Consider the following 20,557-nt stretch of genomic DNA (forward strand, 5'->3'; position numbering starts at 1 on the left):
GGGGCGGGTGGGCAGGGCTACGTTTGGTGTATAAGACACGCCCGAATTTTCACCCCCTTTTGGGGGGGGGAAGTTGCATCTTATACTCCGAAAAATACAGTAGATGCTGATTTTTGCTACAATTTACCCAAATAGAACAGAAAAAAATAAAATAATAAAAACAAATTCTTTGAAGTCCCTAACAGCTTTGATAGAAAACTAAACATTCTTACTGCAGAACAACAGAATTAATCTTCAATTAGCAGTTATTTAGCTTCTAATAACAAAATAGCGGCTCCAAGACTGAATCCCAACCTAACCAAGTAACACTATTGCACTTCCATTGCTACGATACTACAGGATTTCTTTAAATGTACATGAACATTTCATTCACAGGATGGGAAGAAGTTGTGCTGGTTTCAAAACTGGGCTGTTCCTGTTTAATTGCATGGATAGTGTAGGTTACCATTACACAACAAATTTAAAAAGCCAGCACACTGCACTCCTATTTTACCAGACTCTGCTATCAATAGTATCATTTATACCACTGATCCCAACCCTTTCTGGCACCAAGGACCAATTTCAGAAGAAAAATTGTCTTCCACGGACAGGGGAGGGGGGATGGTTTTGTGCACAACCTACATCATGTGGAAGGAAGTTTCATTCACTTACCTGGCCCAGTTCCTAAAACTAGGGGTTGGGGAGCCCTAATTTATAACACATCAGCAGAAAGTACTAATTCTATCCTTATAATCAGCAATGAAGCCAGTGCATTTTTTTTTTCTAAAGGCACCTTGAGGCTGACATCAGTATGATATAAGGCGCATACATCAACAGACCACAGACACAGAAACATCTCACATTCACCCCTCTAGACATGTATTACACTATACATGAGAAATTGAAATTTTTTTAACTCAATTATAGAACTAAAAACGTATATTGATTTTCAATAATTGGGGAGGAATACGTTTTTCAGGGGAGTTTGAGCTGAAATTTTAGAAAAATTGAAATAAATACCTGAATGTATAAACTACCTTCAAAATGACCATTGTTTTGAGACTTAGTATAGGACATAAATAATGAACTCATTTAAAATAGGGAGTATTTTGTCTTGGTAATTTACTGTATTTTTCGGTGTATAAGATGCACCAGAGTATAAGACGCACCTTAATATTGGAGGAGGAAAACAAGAAAAAAATAATTCTGTCTCTGCCTACCAGCATCAGGAAGCATCCTCACTTCCATTCAGATTTTGATAACGGGTAGCACAGAACTTTTTATCAGTTTAAAACAAATCCTATCACTCTATTTAACTGGAATGGGTAGGGTGTGGTGGGGGATAATTTAATGGGGGGCAGAAGAGGGACTTGGAACTGAAGGCTCCACTCTCGAGACGCCCCGTCTTTCTATCTAGCACTTCAGTCCTCCTGGATGCTGCCATCTCATAAACACAGTGCCGGGCTTCCCAGCAAGCCCCCTGCGCCTTTGCTGCCTTGGTCAGACCCTGATTCTGGAAGCAGCCTGGGGAAGCGCGGAGGTCGGGGCTTGCTTAGCAAAGCAGGCGCTGCGCAGGGGACAAAAGGCAAAGCGCTGCCACCCGAAAACACTGTTGCCGCGATCTCTGCTGCCTGGATATCTCTGCTGCCTCCCCAGTTCCAAAAATGGGGTGTGCAGAGGCAAAGAAAGAGCATTGCATTTTTGGGTGGTTCCAGGCAGCAGTGATCGTAGCAACAGTTTTCAAGGGGCAGCACCTTGCCTTACACCTCCTGCGCAGCGCCCAGCAAGCCACCAGTCCCTTGAAGATGCAAGACAGTTTTCTCCAGACGACCCAGGCTGAGGGCAGTTGGCTTCTGCTCCTGGCCCAGGACGTGGATCTGGCCAGGAGGAAAGAGAAAGTGAGACTGTGGAAAAGGAGGAGGAGGGTGCGCGGCTTTGCGAATTGCTTCGGGCAATCGGGGAGGAAAAAGAGCATTGCCTCCTTGCATTGTGTTTTCCACCTCAATTCCCCGAAGCAATTTGCAGAGCCACGCGCCCTCCTCCTTTTCCGCAGTTTCACTTTCTCTTTCCTCCTGGCCAGATCCGCCTCCCGGGCCAGGAGCAAAAGCCGATTGCCCTCAGCCTGGGTCGTCTGGAGAAGGGGCAGGCCGGGCGGCAAGCCACCCTAGCCTTACACCTTTCGCACAGAAGCACCCGCTTCACAAGCGCATCACCTCCATGCATCGCGTTTTCCTCCCCGATGCAATTCGCAGAGCCGTGGTTCCTCATGAAAATGCAACATCGGGGGTTTTCGGCCAGTTCCAAGCAGCACCCTAATCATTTCAGCTGCCTATCTCCCAGCGTGCAGAGACCGAAAAGGCAATGTTCATTTTTGACAATGTGAGGATCCCCGCCATCTGAAACTGCCGGAAAATGTGACGCACAGAAGCCGACAACCTTCACAGGGTGGGGGGCGGCGGATAGGTGGGGCTACATTCGGAATATAAGACGCACCCAGATTTTCACCCTCTTTTTGGGGGCAAAAAGGTGCATCTTATACACCGAAAAATACGGCAATTGCCAGTTTCACTGTATTATTTTGCTGTTTTCATGCCTATTTAGTGTTTTAGTGATATATCACAAAACAATTAACTATAATTTTAAATATATAATTTTAAAATAATATATTTAATATTAATATTTATTATAATATACTATTATTAATATATTTATATAAATAATAGTGTGGTTTAACATCCTGACATTATCTTAAATTGGTGATTTTGTTCACGTTGGGAACCTATGATATATCAATGTCTTCTGATTCAACTGGATATGTGAAAGCTGACCAAAGGGACTGTATGTGTTAACTAATTATTGATGTTATCTTATTGAGCTAATTTGCAATTGTTTAAATATAGCTATACATTTTCTGAAATAAATGATATACTTCTGCATAATTTTGCTATGTAAATTAGTAAATTCCTTTTTACTTTTTAAAAACTTAAATAGTTCTTTGTTTAAAATTTCATATGGGAACCAATTTATCGTTGCTTAGATTACAGTTTAGCATTGTACATAGCATTTATGCATGTAACCTATTTTTATGAATAACTTTGATATAAATTTAGTTATTATTGATCTAGTCTTTTTTTTTTCTTTAGATGCTTAACCAGTACCCTAAACTAGCCTATCCACCAATGGCAGGTCCCAGCAGATTTCCTGCCCCATCTGAGAGCAGCAGGTGAGAAAGCCAATTGCTTTGCTTGCTTTGTTCCAAAATCAGTTTGCACTTGATACTAGAACTAAATTTGCTTATTAATTGTATAATTGTGTATCCAGAAAGTTAGACATTGTGCATTTACAGTACATTATTTGCCTGAAATTTGTAATCTTCTAGCAGATAGAACTCTGTATATATTGGTACCAAGAATTTTAGCTTATTCCTCCATCAAACCAGTCATTTAATCCTTAAATTGGAAGAGTCCATTTAGCCATTGAAATCTGATCCCCTGCTCCATGCAAGAATTCATATTAAAGCATTTCTTGATAGATTGCTTTAGATCTGACTAGGATCTAAATCCATCTATTTAGATCAGGGATGTCAAATTTGATTTCATTGAGGGTCGCATCAGGGTTGTGTTTGACTTCGGGGGGACCGGGTGGGCATGGCCAGCTCGATGTAATTCATGTCAGGGGCGCCTGTGGTGGCCTGAGAACTCTTCCAGTGATAACGAGCTCCTGAGCTCCATTTTCGGCTGCAACAGCTTCCTGCAACCTTCTGCCAGTGAAAACGGAGCTCGGGAGGGCCCTCCTGAGCTCTGTTTTCGCTGGCAGAGGCACAACGGGCCAGTCCTTTGCTGTTTCCAGGGCAGCCCTGTGGGCCAGATCTAAACACCCTACAGGCTGAATCCGACCCCCGGGCCTTGAGTTTCACACCTCTGATTTAGATAAATCCAGTCTCTGCTTAAATATGCTGTATGAAAATAATCCTGCCTAATATGATAATTTTCTCTCATTTGTTAACTAAGTTGAGTACCACTTTCTGAGTTTTAAATTCAAATGTGTTGCATGTTTTCTCTTTTTCTAGAAACCCAAGAGGAAGGGGGCCTTCTTCATGGAACTCAGAAACTGTAGAACGTCCATCAATCCTAAGTGCTAATGAACTCAAAGAACTTGATAAGTTTGATAATTTAGATGCTGAAGCCGATGAGGGCTGGGCTGGTAAGCAGTGTAGAACTTGATATAGATCAAACTAAAATTGCATACAGAAAAAAAGTATTCGTGCTAATCTCCAATTTGTTATTTAGGAGCTCAAAGTGAAGTAGATTATACTGAACAGTTGAACTTCAGTGATGATGATGAACAGGGAAATAATCAGAAAGAACAGGAAAACAGGTAATAAACATATTTATACAAAAAATATATAAAGCATCTGCTAGTCTTTATGTTCTGTGTATAGTGTTTGCATCAGTTTGCCGGTGTGATACAGTGCACAGGTGTCTTCTGGGTGTAAGTATTTGTTTAACTATAGAATTTACATTAGCTAAATAATGTTGAGTATGTCGTCGTTATTCATTTAGTCTGTTTCACATTTGAGAACTAGCATTGTGTAATGATTAAGGAATTGAGCTAGGAGCAGAGACATGTTCTTGTCCATCCTATGCTCTTTCAATGATTTTGGGACAATCATCTCTCAGATGTGACGGAGAGAGCAATAAGTATGCAATATTAATAATAATGATGATGATGATGATGTTTTAATTTGTATACCGCCCTTCTCCCGAAGGACTCAGGGCGGTGAACAGGCAAGTAAAATACGAAACAGAAATATACATCATAATTAAAACAACCCTTAAAAAACTGATTCAAATATGCCAGAAATTTAAAATAACATTACACCCATACAAATTACAACAATTTAAATCCCACAATTAAAATTTAAAAATTTAAGAATCAGGCCAGTCCAGCCATATGAAATAAATAGGTTTTAAGTTCGCGGCGAAAGGTCCTAAGGTCAGGTAGTTGTCAAAGCCCGAGGGGAAGCTCGTTCCACAGGGTAGGAGCCCCCACAGAGAAGGCCCTCCCCCTGGGGGCCGCCAGCTGACATTGTTTGGCTGACGGCACCCTGAGGAGTCCCTCTCTGTGGGAACGCACCGGACGCTGGGAGATAGAGGCCGGCAGTAGGCGGTGATCTTAAGTTTCTGAATAAAAGGCAGGATATGTATATTTGTAATCTCTGCATGTTTCTCATAATGTTAATTTTGTTTTTCTGTGGTTCATGGTTCCATTTTCAGCTACCTTAAAAACTTGATGGGGTTGCTTTAGTAGTGCAATATTTATGAAATTAGTACAAAATTTGTAAAATACGTTTGGCATAAAAATTATATGCAGAAGTGTTTCTATTTATATGTTTTATGCAGTAATGAATCTACTAAAGATGTAGACAAGAAAGATGGAGAAGAACCTAAATCATCTGCTCCTTTGCCATCAGTTGGATCAAAAGGAGCATATAGCAGTCAATTCGACCAGGTATGTGTTGTTGCTATCTTTTTAGAATCATATTGTTCCTGAAGAACATTTTTTCTCTTCAGCTAAGCCCATATGCTAAATGTCTGAATGTGCCCATTTTTTTCATGCTACAAGTGGCATTTACTGTTCCAAACAGAATTCTATTTATTAGTTTGAGAAAATTTGCAGTAAAAATATTTCTTCCGCTCTCTTCCAGTAGCAATTAAATCTGATCTTTTTCCCATTGATCATTAAAGTTAACAGTAGCCTTTTATGATTAGTGCTATGTGCAATATATGCATAATATATATTTATGAGTTAAGTTTAATTGCTTTGGCAAAGAGTTGTCTTCCATAGATTTGACATATATTTCGATTTCACATTTTAGGCATAAGCAGAAGATGTTTCTTTTTGGCATGATTTTTGATTAATGTTTGCTTGTTCTTGGTTTCACTATTTAAAATCAGTTAGGTTTTGTTGTTTTAAATTCTGTTTGAAATGTATGTATGTATAATTTTATCATGTTCTTTATATCAAAATATCAGCTTGAAAGTAACAAATAATTTCATATGTTTAAAAACAAATAATTTTACATGTTTAAATAGATAAATTGATACGTATTAGGGAAAAGATTTCAATTTTGCTGCTTTTATACTCTTCCCCTAAGTAAAATTTAATTTGAAATGGTTAACTTCGTTCAATTTTCATTTCATATGAATATCCACAAAGGTTTTTTTATTAAAATCTAACAGGGACGTGGAGTGTTACCAGCACAATCTTCAGTACTTGAGAGAAGCAATAGTTCTGGACTTCATGCAAAATCAATTCTTCAGGTATCATCAAAATGTTTGTTTAACAGAAATAATCTCTGATTCATATACACTTATTCCTTTACCTGTCTTTTTTAATGCTGATAACTTCTGTTGGAACAATTGTAAGAATTTGAATTTGCACATTTTTTCCTTTAAATGCCTTTGCTGAATTCATAGGTTGAACTCCAAATTGAATGTGTGGGATGTATTTCTATATCATTTTTTTCTAATTGTACTATACTAGATGCAGCAGGTAATGCATTTAATTTATTTATTTATTTAACTGATTTATATGACTGCAGATCTGGGTGCCTTACAACAACCATAAAACCAATAAATGAGATAGTAATAAGAACAAAACAATAAACAAAAATCCTATGCCTTAATTATCCTCCTTGGGATGGTCCACTGCAGGCTCAGCTACTTCCATGCCTTCTACCCATATAATGCCAGCACATCAATAAAAAGCAAGGTGTTAATGGTTTTCCAAAAACCTAGAATGGGGTCCTGTTGAATTGCTGGCACGATGGGTTCCCCAAGATAGGGGCAGCCTCAGAAAAGTCATGCTTCTGAGGTCCCACTAGATGGCAAGATTTCAGGGAGGCAGATTACAATTTAAAATACAAGGCTGCTATTCCTTAAATTTTAGATTTCAGTAAGCCTAAGGAATTAAAAATTAATTCATGCACAAGTTCAAAATAATAAAAGTCTTGCAAACAAATACTTAATGTTTTAGAAGAAAGATTATTTTAAACATCTTTTAACACTAAAAATGTCCTTAAATGTATGTACATTTTGGGATTAAGTGTTCTTAAATGTGTGTACATTTTAATTATTCTTTGGTGAAAATAGATCAAATTCCAGGATTTCCAGCAGTGTTTTTTCATTTATAATTGGCACTACTTATTTTTTATTAAACCTGGCCCAAGATGATATGACAAATTATTTTGAGGTCTCTTTTCCAAAGAGAATTGAAGAGCCATTTTGCCCATGTATTTAGGCAAAGAGAATTTAATAGTACATCTCCCATTTAGATATTTACTGGGTTTTGTTTTGTTTTTTCTTTTTTAGCATCCACTTCCAGATCGCATGGCAGGACCAGGAAGGCAAGGTTCCTTTCCTCCTAGGCCAGTACCAGATGATGATGAGATTTGGAAGCAGAGGCGAAGACAGCAGACAGAAATATCTGCATCAGTAGAACGAGCCCGTAAAAGGAGAGAAGAAGAGGAGCGAAGAATGGAGGAACAAAGAAAAGCTGCATGTGCTGAGAAATTAAAACGCTTAAATGAGAAATTTGGGTGTGTACCAAAGCCAACTCGAGAAGATCCATTGAAAGAAAAAGAAAATATCAGAGAGAAAGACGTTGAAAAGGAAAAGGAAACAACAATTGAAAAGGAGAAAGAAAAATTGATAGATGTGGAAATAAAAGAAAATCAAGAAAAAGGTAAAGAAGTAGAAAAGGAGAAAGAAAGAGAGGAGAAAGAAGAAGTGGAAGAGGAACTTAAAGTACATGAGGAACCTAAAACTGAAATTTCTGAGCCTCAGGAGTCTGTCATTGCCCCAGTGATACTGGAGAAACAAGAAAAAGAAGCCACCAGTGAGGAAGAAAGAGGTTTGTATCAATTCCTTCGTTAATGTAAAGTATAATTTTCACCCATATACAGTATAGTTATACTTTAGTTTTCAGCATTCCTTGTTTTCACTCAAGTAGAACTTTGGCAGTATTTCAGGGGATGGGCGCAAGATCTATACCTCAGATTGGAAGCAAGCAGTATTTTGTGAATACTAAAATCTCAGCAAGATCTAGACTTTAAAAATTTGGACATCTTGAAATAGGCATTGAGCGTTTCGTAAGGAGGAATACATTTTTAAATATGTTTAAAATAGAAATCTTGCAAAATAATGCCTGTAAAGTCAACTACAGTATAATTTTGAACATTTTTGGTACCCTAATGATCTGCCAAGTGCCCTTATGTTCCAGTATAGCTTTAATTGGAATATCTGCAATGAACATTTTGAAACTGATTCTTAGGTTAAATACCAGCTTGCCTAATTTGAGATTTAAGCTACTCTGGTGACAACTTCTTATAAAACACTGAACTATATATTTTGTTTTGCTCATAATTTTATCAATTAAATAATATCTGGCACTAATCTTCTGTCTTTCCCTTGGACAGATTGTCAACTTGTTTCCACCATACAAGAAACTGATCATAACGAAAAAGACAATTCACATGAAAATGAGCCTGATTCTGGAGCTCAGCCTCGTCCTGCTGTTTCTTCTGGCTATTCAAAACAGTTTCAGAAGTCGTTGCCACCACGATTTCAGAGGCAACAGGTAATGGATTTATCTTAAGCTTTATAGTACATATTTTATTCAATTTCCTTTATGGAGAGAAATAAGTAACTAAAGATTGCTTATAACTGTAGATTCCATGATCCAAATTTAATATAGCAATTTTATGTTATTTGTTCTTTCTATACCTGTAGATTATATCTATGTACAATTTTTGCCTAGAATTTACATATTTTATATGTAAATGTAAAAATTAACTTTATGTTATTTATTTATTTATTCATCTATCCATCCATTATCATAGTTAATGCTACCAAAGTTCCCACCATAATGAGAATTGAGAGTTGGGACACCAAGAACATTAAATAAATACTATTCCAAAATACCTATAGTTGAAAAGAATTAATATGAATTAAATATATAACATGTTTCTAAGAAAGAAATTGTATAGAGCAGGGGTAGTTCTTTTTATACCTACCGCCCACTTTTGTATCTGTTAGTAGTAAAATTTTCTAACCGCCCACTGGTTCCACAGTAATACACCGTGTATTGTTGTCTACGCATGCCTCTTGTGCATCATGGATTGGGATTGTGGGGGGTGCCGGCTACCAGCTCTGCTTGTCTGTTACAGCTGGTTGGTGTGGGGGGAGATGCGCAAGCTATTCTGGGACGAGGCTCTTTTGTTTGCAGTTGCACTATAGCGCCATTTAGTTTCACTTACGTAATGTGGGCAATACAAATAGTATATTTTCAGAAATTTAAATTTAAACCTAATGAAAATGTTCTTAAATAATGCTATGAAAAAATTTTTAAAAGTCAATTAAATTTAAAAAAAAGGAAAGTGCTTCAGTATCGGACAAAACCCCTACCACCCACCATGAAAGCTGGAATGCCCACTAGTGGGCGGTAGGGACCAGGTTGACTACCACTGGTATAGAGGAAAAGTTTATTGTATTTGCTTTTTTGTAGGAGCAAATGAAGCAGCAGCAATGGCAACAGCAGCAGCAAGGAGTTTTACCACAATCTACACCATCACAACCTTCTAGCAGTCCTGTTCCCCCACCATCACATAGACCATTGTACCAAACTATGCAACCGCACCCCCCACATATGGCTTCTATGGGCTTTGATCCAAGATGGCTCATGATGCAGTCTTACGTGGATCCAAGAATGATGTCAGGAAGACCTACTATGGATATGCCACCCATGCATCCTGGTATAACTCTTACTGTATGCTGAATACTTGTATGCTGAACTTCATTTTCTCATTTTTCCTAGGCGTAATTGTCTTTCTGCTATAGATCATCATAATGTTCTGAGATTAGGCATTTCAAAGGGTTATTTATTTCAAAGCGAGTATGTTGAAAGCTATGGTATATCATTATTAAAAACATTCCTCTAATGCCATTATTTGAGGATAAACGAATAGCTAACAGGAATATGATCTCTTCTGTAGTTGTTCCTCAACTGCAAAAATATGTTCCTACAGCAAAATGTATTTATAAGATGTGTTTGTTTATACATTTTAAACAGTTTTTCAGTGCAAAAGCATGTAAAAAATGCAAGTAGAAAAATAGGGACCACCTTTGGTGGGAAGATTACAGCATTCTGTGCGCCTTTGGCGTTTAGTCATGCTGGCCACATGTCCACAGAGACATCTTTGGACAGCACTGGCTCTTCGGCTTTGAAATGGAGGTGAGCACCGCCCCCTAGAGTCGGGGATGATTAGAACATATGTGCGAGGGGAACCTTTATCTTTACCTTTAATGGGCTGTAACAGTAACCTTTAGGAATAGGAGGAAGAGCCACAACCCAGTCAGTGGTTGGACAATTTTAAGAAAGCCCTTCAGACTTGTCCCTCCTTTGTGTCTTATAGATAAAAGAAGGGTTTCTGTTACTGTGATTTTGTAATAAAAAAATGTTTTTTAGTCTGATCTGTTTGAAGGACTGACAGTTTTATCCCTCCATATTAAAAGTCAGAAGAATCAGATCCCAATTGTAGCACTTATGCTTCTTAATTATCTTCATTTCAGGAATTATACCTCCTAAACCACTTCTGAGGAGGGATCAAATAGAGGGGACAGGAACTGGTTCAGATTCTTTTGATCATGTTACTCGATCAGCAAGGGAACATGCCATACCACTGACAGAATCACGTATGATGTGGGCGTCAGAACCATATACTCACACAGATCCTCAACAGACTGGTACCTCTCCCAAAATCCTTGAAGAAACTGTTGATATAAGGTAATCTATGGGTTTTTGTGTATAATGTGGCTTTCTTCTCTACAGTGCTTGCATTCAGGCATAGCTCTAACTTTCAAGAATATAAAAGGATCAGCATATTTTTTTCTAATCAATAGGTTTTCTTAGATAATAACCGTATTCTTTAGTACAATTGTCTCTCTTGGACAAATAACAGAAAAATGTAAATGTATTTCCAGTTCTGTTAGAATTAACAGATGAATATTTGGCAATGAAAAAGCATTGTCCTTCATTTTTATTATGGACTATTTTCCACTAAAAAAAAAAGATTATCCACACATCTCCCTCATCATTATCTACTTTGACCTTGAATGTCAGCTATAAGGTATAAAAGATACCTATAAGTAGGTATTAATATTGCTAAAATAGTTCGATTGTGAACTACCATATTTTTGGGAGTATAAAACGCACCAGAGTATAAGATGCAGCTTAGTTTTTGGGGAGGAAAATAGGAAAAAAATATCTGCCTACCAGGTATTCATCTGGCTAGCGTCCTCAATCTGGTCAGTTTCAGCACATTAGTTCACTGGTTTTGAGTGGACACATGCACTTTTTATCCCCTACCTGGGGATAAAAAACAACTTCTAAAGCACAGCTGATCTTTGGAGAGAGAAGCAATGAGAAAAGCAAGCTTGTGCCTCATTAGGGCTGAAAAAAAGCTTCGAAAAAGCTACATTCGGTGTATAAGATGCACCCAAATTTTCAGCCTCTTTTGGGGGGAGGGAGTACATTTTATACTCCAAAAAATAATGAACTAAACTCTTATCATATAAAGGTGACTCATGTAGCGACCACAGTTGGGACTGGCAACTCAGTCATTAAAGTGAATCTGCAACTATGTTTATGATCTTACTTCACCTTTGCTTTACAGACTTGCAAAGGTCCTCAGCATGAGGATTGGTTGTAAAGTTACTTGTAGCACTGTTGTAACTGTGAATGATCACTAAATGAGAACTGCCTATATACATATTTATATCTGTTCATTTTAGTAGCTACAATATTTCAGTTTCTTCTGAATACATGCCCATTGGAATGCTTGTGAGATTTACTATATGTTTAGATATAAGAGCATTCTAAATATTGAAAATCTGTTACAACCCCAAATAATATCTCCAAAACTAATTGGGTTACCAATAAGATACCTTCCAGGATACAAGAAATAACTCACATTTTAAACATGCATTTTTAAAAATATTGTTTAGGAAGATGGATAAGACTTCAACTGAAAATGTGGCTTGTTTCCTCTAGGTCTGAAGAACTTTTGGATCAAGATCAAATAACAGTTCAAGCAGTATACTCGGGAGAAGAGGGTCAGTTAGACCCCCATATAAAGACAGACTTCTTCAAAAAATCTGAGGATGTGAACATACAGACTTCAAGCAAGTCTTTAGAAAATGCACAGCCTCATCAATCTGATACATGTCCATCGGCAATAAGTTTTGAAGTAACTGCAGGAAATGTTTCAGAAAGCTCCAAAGAACAACAGGCGCCTCTAGAAGAGAATAATTCTTGTCTGAAGAAAAGCATTTCTCATGGATCAACTCATTCTTTGAAATCAGAAGAACCCGTGGGCAATACACAGGCAAATGTTCCCAAAATAAACAACAGACACACTGAAACAAAAGAACCACTGCTGGAAAGAATAGACAGCAAGCAAAAAAAGGAGGGGTTTACTAGTAGTAGGTTGTTAGAGGGATCAAAACCTGAAAAGCCCTTTAAACCTAAATCTGAAACTAGATGGGGTCCAAGGCCAGGGTATGGTAGAAGAGAGGAAGGTGGTGACAGGCCCATGAGAAGATCTGGTCCCATTAAAAAGCCTATTCTTCGTGATATGAAAGAAGAGCGTGAACAAAGAGAGGAACGTGAACAGAAGAAAGAACGGGAGGGAGAAAGACTGACAAATGAGAGAATCAATAAAATTGAGAAAAGGGATCAGCCTCAGACACTAATTTCCAGGTTAGAACCAGAGAAAACCACTACAGACGATAAGAAAACGTTGCAAAATACATCACAAGCTGCAGAGTGCACAGACAACCCCATAGAACCTATAATTACACCTACTGTTCAGCAGCCTGTCATTGTACAACAGGCAGCAGTAGTACTTCCTGTATCTCAGCCGCCAGCTACAATCCAAACACTCCCGCCTTCAGTTCCACAGCCAAACACTCCACAAACTGCAGTTGAGGCTCCACCACTTAGTGTACAAGAGTTATCAGTTCAACAGCCTGCAAATGTGAAGGAAGAAAAGCAGCCAGAAAAAATAATTAACAAAGAACAAACTGTAGAGAGACCTGGTATTGAAACCAGACCAGTAAAAAGGGAGCCTGGAGTACCTCCCAGAACGTACTGGAAAGAAAATAGGGACTGGTTTCCAGACCAAGGATACAGAGGAAGAGGACGTGGAGAATATTACTCTAGGGGACGCAGCTATAGAGGTTCTTATGGAGGCAGGGGTCGAGGTGGAAGAGGTCACAATAGAGATTATCCACATTACCGAGATACTAAACCTAGAGTAGAACATGTTGCTTCTGGTCCTCTTAGGCAGAGAGAGGAGAGTGAAACCCGTAGTGAGAGCTCTGATTTTGAAGTTGTTCCAAAACGGCGAAGACAAAGAGGCTCAGAAACTGACTCGGACAGTGAAGTACATGAAAGTGCAAGTGATACTCTTCTGTCTGACAAAGACAGTTTAAGCAAAGGCAAACACCCAAAGAGAGAAGAAAGGGCAGATGTTAAAAAACCTTCAAAAGCCCTGCTATCCTTCAAACCTGAAAATAACATTCGAGGGGACCATAGAGTTGTTGATAAAACATATGTAAGAGAAGATGAAAATAAGACCAAACCAGGTTTTCTTCCTAAAGGAGAACCTTCTAGACGTGGCAGAGGGGGGATGTTTAGACGTGGTGGAAGGGATCCAGTTGGTCGCCCACCTCGACCATCTATTCTTAGGAGACCAGGATACAGAGAGAATCAGTGGAATCCAAGACAAACAGAAATCTCCAAGGCTGAAGATGGAGAACCACAACGAAGACATGAGCATTATGGCCCAATACAGTTGGATAAAAGACCTCCTGCAAAGTTTGAGAGGAAATTTGATCCTGTAAGGGAACGACCACGAAGGCAAAGGCCTGCACGACCTCCCAGACAAGACAAGCCACCACGCTTTAGGCGATTAAAAGAAAGAGAGGCAGCATCAAAAATAATTGATGCCACAACTAGTTCATCATCAAGTGTGGCAGTGAGTAATGTTATTAATGAGCAGCCAAGCACTACTTTGGAGGTTTCAGGAAGTAAGACACCTGACTTGTCCAATCAGAACTCTTCAGACCAGGCAAATGAAGAGTGGGAAACTGCTTCAGAAAGTAGTGATTTCAACGAGAGACGCGAGAGGGATGAAAAAAAATTAGCAGACATCACAGCACAGGGAGCTGTTAAGGCAGGAGAAAACACACTAATTCCTAAAAGAGAAATAGCTAAAAGAAGTTTTTCCAGTCAGAGACCTGGAATTGATCGGCAGAATCGCCGTGGCAATAATGGCCCATCCAAATCTGGACGAAACTTTTCAGGGCCAAGAAATGAAAGGAGAAGCGGCCCTCCAATAAGACCTGGAAAAAGGGGGTAAGTATGTTTCCTAGAAAAACCTAATGTAGAAGGATTCAAATAAAAGGCAATTCTGTTATTTTATTTTGCTGGAATTTTAAATTTAAAATTAGAATTCTTTATTGGCCAAGTGTGATTAGTCACACAAGGAATTTTTCTCCAGTGCATAAGATCTTAGTTTACATACAAAAATAGTGATAGATCATTATCATGGTCATTGTAAAAATACATTCATTATAAAACATTAGATACAACACTTAGTGATAGTCCTGGATATCATGTTTCCCTGAAAATAAGACCCTGTCTTATATTTTTTTGAACCCTGAAATAAGGGCTTAGCCTTATTATCAGAGTGTCTTATTATTTTGGGGGTGCAGGAGACAGCGAGCGTGACCACCTCATGGCTGTTGCTGCGTTGCGCTGCTGTGGCAGCACAACAAAGCCACTTGTCAGCTGTTCCCTGGGGCAACCAAAGGTGGGAATCTCCCCGGCATACTTGGCACTCACCCGCCTCCCATCCATCCATCCCCCTCACCTGCAAACTCCCGCCCTGCTCCTGCCTCTCCACCGGGTGCCCCCCAGCAGCCCCAGACGGCCAAGGCCTGTGGCCACCCGGCTCCCTTTTCCACAGCACCCGGCTCTTTATCGAGGGGGATGTCATGTTGGGCAGGGGAGAAGCGAGACCTGTGGAGCGAGACAGAGATCGGTCCTCTTGCTGTCTCTTCACCCCCTCTCGCCAGGCATGGCAGGGCTTCCTGTTTGATGCAATTTGATGCAATTTGATGCAATTTGGGGGTGGAAGGTGGGGAGGGGTGCGGCTGATGAGACACAAGATGTACATCTTAACCTGCCTTGCAGCTGCATCGCGTATCTCATCATTGTCTGCAGGCAAACACATGGTAGGATAAAGACAAACTTGCGAGTTCGAGAAGTTAGAACTTGTGAGGTTTTTTTTAACCCTATAACATGTTTGCCTGCAGACAACGGCGAGACACACGACGGAGCCGCAAGGCAGGTAAGACACATCTCACGTCTCCCCAGCCCCACCCCCACCCCTCCACACCTGCCATTCCCAAATTGCATCCAATTTGGGCAGGGACAGGAAGCCCTGCCATGCCCAGTGAGAGGGGGAGAAGAGACAGTAAGAGGAGTAAGCCCTGTCTCACTCCATACGTCTCGCTTCTCCCCCACCCCACCTGTCACCCCCCTTCAATAAAGAACCAAGCACTGTGGAAAAGGAGCCGGGAGGATGTGGGCTTTGGGTGTCTGGGGCTGCCCTGAATCTTCCGGTGGAGAGGTGGGAGTTTGCAAGCAATCGCTTCCCCTTTGCATTCTCTCCCAAAAGCGCTCCTTGGGTGCAGCCACTTCTGCAGAAGGAGAAGCGTCTTGCACTGGCCTTTTTTTTTTAAAACAAGTTTTTATTGATTTTTTTTTATTCTCCCCCCCCCCAAACACACATAGTTTATGAACAGAGTATTGGCCGTATCATATCTTATACAACTTAATATATTCAAATATGTTTTACTTAGCTACAGTTTCTGCCAAAATATTCTTTTTCCATATTTTAATCATTAATATTTCCATGCTCATTTATATAAATCACATGTTCTTTCGCCCTCAAGTTCCTAATTTCTCCCATTTTTACTAATATATATTCTTTTTTATTATTTTTTAGCTATTTCAATTTTTATCCTGATGTATTCAAACATGTTTGGGGTTGTCTTCCATTTTATCTTTTCCGTTTTACAGCAATCTTTCTTCTTCTCCTTCCTCTCCCTCCCTTCTTTTCTTCTTCTTACTTTCTTCTCTCCTCTCCTACTCCTTCTCTACTTCCCCTTCCTTTCTCCTCTTTTCCATTCTTCCTCCCTCTCTGACCTTCTCTCCTGCTCTTATTTCCCGTCCCTTTCTTCCTCTCCTCTTCCGTTTCTTCTTTCTCTCCCCCTCCTTCTCCCTTTCCATCTCTCTCCTTCTTATCTCTCTCTATTGCTGTATTCATTTTCATTTCAATATTTTTAACTATGATGTCCAGACAACCCCGATTTTCCCATTTATTGAGTATATTTCCCCTATATGTTTTAATTATTAACATTGTCTTCATCTTATTCCATTTTTACTGTACAACCTTTTAATTAATATAGCCTTCCACCTCTTGTTTTCTTTCAATTCTTATTCCCAGTTCAATAATTATTTTTCTCTTCCAATAGGATACATCCTTTACTAACATTTCAATTTTATTCCATTTTACATCTCACTTTCAATTGTTTTCACTTATAAACCATACTATCTTTCATATTTCATCTGCTGCTATTTTTCTTAAACAATATACTTCTTCCTTTTTTACTTCTTTTCAGTTTTATATGTTTCAATTAATTTCTTTATTCTTTTCTATATTTCAAATATATTTTTTTACCATCCACTATAATTCTCTCTAATTCCATGCATTCTCAGACAGTAAAATATATATCCCATTATATCTTTCACATTTCATCTACTTCTCCATTTTGCATTAAACAGCATATTTCTTCTTTTTGCTTCTTACATACACTTCATTTCATCCTTTCTTACTTCCCTTTTACAATAATATGTATATTTCTTCTAATTTACATCTTATCTAAAATTTCTACAACTATTTTAATTTCTTTTCTGCTTTTCATTTTTCCAGTTCGATCTCTCCAAAATTCCATTTTTTAATATTTTTCTCCCATTCTCTTATCTTCTTTTTTCTCTTTCTTGTATCTTCCTTTCCACCTCCTTTCTCTAATTTTTACTCTTTTGATTTTCTGCCTCAATCTTTCCCCATTTCCTCCTCTTCTCTTTAGTCTATCACTGCCAATCCCAGTGTAATCATCTATTTTTTTCACTCTTTTAATTTTTCCCCTCAATCTTTTCCCATTTCCTTCTTTTCTTTTTTGAAATATCCTTCCCCCTCTCCATTTCTATTACACCACTGTCAATCCCAGTGTAATCATCTAAATGTTTATCTTCAATTATGTATTTTTTTTATTTTCAGCATTATATTCTTGTTCCTCTTGCTTCTCCCTCATAATTTCTTCATCCTTTTTTTTACTTTTTAACCACTTCTCTGCTTCTTTATTTCCCTTAACAATTCTCACACCATTTGAAGCATCTCCCTTAATTCCTCATACTCATCCTCCCAACTCTCCATATTCTCAATTTAAAGAGAAAGGATTTTTAAATTTATTATTTTAACTTATATATAGTTATAGTTTAAATTTATTATTTTTAACATATATATATATTTTAAATTTATTATTTTAACTTATATATAGTTATAGTTTAAATTTATTATTTTTAACATATATATATATATATATATATATATATATATATATATATATATATATATATATATATATATATATATTTTAAATTTATTATTTTTAACATATATATATATAGGTCTTTGGTTGTTCGGGTTTTCTCCCGTGTAAAATTGGAAGTGTCTTGGCGACGTTTCGACGAAGTCTCATTCGTCATCTTCAGGCTTCAGCTTCGTGCTTCTGGGAGCAATGTGTGATCGCAGCTGTTTCTTCCTTTTAACTGCTAGTGGGGGTTTGAACTGATTGGGTGGGAGCTTGGCTGTGCTCTGATTGGATGGGGTTTTCTGTGCTCTGATTGGCTGGGGTGTGTCCTGTGTTGGTGAGGGCTTGGTTGTGCTCAGTCTAGTCTGTGCTGCAGGGGGATTTGAGCTGGTGAGCTGCATAGCTGTTGTTTGGCTTTGTGGTCGTGCTACATCTTCATAGTGGGTGTCAGTCTGCTGCATGAATGGATTGGAGGGGTTTGAAATGGCTAATGTTGCAGCTGCGGTCTGGCTTCTGGTCCTTGGTCGTGCTTCATGATCAGTGTGGGTTTGGGTCTGCTTTCTGGGTGGATGTGGTGGTGACATCCTGTGTGGACCTTGTGAGTGTGGGTCTGGTGTCATTCCTCGTGTTAGGGACTCGTTTGTCAATAAGGGCGGGTTTCCAAATGGCTGGTAGGCAGGAGGTGTCATCTCGTTTGTTCATGCTGTGTGGGCGTTTTTCTATCTCAATGGCTTCTCTGATTATTCTGTTGTTAAAGTGTTCAGTTTTGGCGATAGTTCTGGTCTTTTTAAAGTCAATATCATGTCCTGTGACTTTAAAGTGTTGGACCAGGGAAGAAGTTGGTTCCTCTTTTTTGAATGAGTTCTTGTGTTCTTCAATGCGTGCACTTATTCTTCTGTTGGTTTGTCCAATGTATGTGGTGGGGCAGGCGGTGCATGGGATTTCATATACTCCTTGATTTTCTAACTCAATTTTGTCTTTGGGGTTTCTTAGGATGGTGGATATTTTTCTGTTTGTGCAGAATGCTGTCTTGATGTTGTGTTTGTGGAGGATCTTGCTGATTCTGTCTGTGGTGCCTTTTATATATGGGAGGAGGGCTGTGCCGTTTTCTTGTTCTCTGTCTTGGATTTTAGTGGGGGGTTCTTTTTGGATTAGCTTGGTAATCTTATTTCTTTGGAATCCATTGGATGTTAGTACGTTAGTGAGAGTGTCTAGTTCGGGTTTTAGGTGTTGTTCATCAGCTAAGCATTTTGTTCTGGAGATGAGTGTCTTGGCTACGGAGTTGATCTGTGCTGGGTGGTGGTGTGAGAGTGCGTGCAGATAGCGAATGAGACTTCGTCGAAACGTCGCCAAGACACTTCCAATTTTACACGGGAGAAAACCCGAACAACCAAAGACCTATATACAAACACCCGTGAAAACCTCAGAATATATATATATATACATACATACATACATACATACATATATATATATTAAAATTAATAAATTTAATATATATATATTTAATATATATATATTTTTCAAATCCAAGTCCAAATATTGTCTCTTTTTTTTTCTATTTCCAAATAATGTCCAGTTCAGATGTTTCTTTATTCCAATTTAAATATTTGATCTTCCCACTCCTTTTTTGAAGTTGTACTGCAGCTGTTTAAACAAACACTCCTCCAGACGTTCCCCACTATAGCCTAAGCAATGCAACACTATTCTTTCCTCCAGCCAATTTCTCTCCAATTCACAAATCCCCGGCAACAAAATGTCATTTATTAATCCACAAAGATAATTACTTCGTCTTCCTCAGTTAAGTCTTTTTGTTAGTAAAAGAGGCTTTCCCTTTTTCTTCTCCTTTTATTATTTTTAATTTCTTCCAAATCCAATTTTAAATCCAGATGGAAAATAATTTCTTTTAGGGCTTTAGTCTTAGAATTCCTCTTTGCTTTTTATTTTCCTTCACTTTAAATTTCCGCGTGCCAATTAGCCACTAATTTCAAGTTGGAACTTCTTTTCAGCTTTAAAAGATTTTCTTCTTACCTATGAGTTGGCCAATCACTCACCCAGTAACAATACTCCGTTCAAATCACCTCTCCTACTCAAGTGTTTTATGTGGCCGCCCCAGCTTTTGACAGCTCCTAATGGCTGTCTTCCCTCGCCGCTGGGTCGGACACTAATGCCGGACGCTAATACCGCGAATTTGCAACTTCCCTGTTCGCACCGGCCAGTATAGTCGGGACAAAATAAGGGTAAAAATTTTTAGATAGCTGCTGCTACAGTATCCTTCAGAAGGCTGGTACAAGGCACATGGGGTGCATTGCTTGGCCTCCTGCTGCAGAAGTGGCCACAATCGATGGCAAAAATGGCCACACTTGCTGGAGGCGCCGGCCAGAGCAGCACCCATGAGGCAGCTGTTCTGTGGACAGAATTGCCTGCTGTGACTGTCATCATTAGGTAACGAGGGTGTGAGGCGTGTGGAGTGCATTGCTTGGCCTCCGGCTTCCTTTGCAGCCACAATTGGCTGCAAAAGCTGGAGGTGGCGGCCTGAGCAGCACCCGCGAATCAGCTGTGAATGGTGACCTGAGCAGCTCAGCTGATCCGATTAAGGGGCCGAGAAGCCCTGAGGTGACCAGGGAAGGGAAGGGTTGCATCCTGTGCTGGCCATGCCCACCTCATCACTAGGGCTTATTTTCGGGGGAGGGCGTATAAGGCTTGGCCTCATTTGCAGGACATGTCCTATTTTCTGGGAAACACGGTACTAAATAACCAATCAACATAAATCATACTATGATACTAAGTAAACA

At 39.0% G+C, this 20,557-nt stretch overlaps 1 protein-coding gene across 11 annotated transcripts in view; it reads left to right on the forward strand.

The window, feature by feature from the left end:
- PRRC2C (proline rich coiled-coil 2C) overlaps positions 1-20,557 on the forward strand; it is an 85,838-nt gene that overhangs the window by 20,668 nt on the left and 44,613 nt on the right. For all 11 annotated transcript variants that reach the window (XM_058175471.1, XM_058175479.1, XM_058175472.1 and 8 more), the window contains exons 7-16: positions 3,123-3,202; positions 4,049-4,182; positions 4,269-4,356; positions 5,382-5,490; positions 6,222-6,302; positions 7,353-7,893; positions 8,459-8,619; positions 9,547-9,793; positions 10,611-10,824; positions 12,091-14,457. In XM_058175471.1, the coding sequence (XP_058031454.1) occupies positions 3,123-3,202; positions 4,049-4,182; positions 4,269-4,356; positions 5,382-5,490; positions 6,222-6,302; positions 7,353-7,893; positions 8,459-8,619; positions 9,547-9,793; positions 10,611-10,824; positions 12,091-14,457 (4,022 nt within the window). The remainder of the gene's footprint in view (positions 1-3,122; positions 3,203-4,048; positions 4,183-4,268; positions 4,357-5,381; positions 5,491-6,221; positions 6,303-7,352; positions 7,894-8,458; positions 8,620-9,546; positions 9,794-10,610; positions 10,825-12,090; positions 14,458-20,557) is intronic.

The sequence above is a fragment of the Ahaetulla prasina genome, chromosome 3 (genome assembly GCF_028640845.1).
Source record: "Ahaetulla prasina isolate Xishuangbanna chromosome 3, ASM2864084v1, whole genome shotgun sequence".
NCBI classification, from domain to species: Eukaryota; Metazoa; Chordata; class Lepidosauria; order Squamata; family Colubridae; genus Ahaetulla; species Ahaetulla prasina.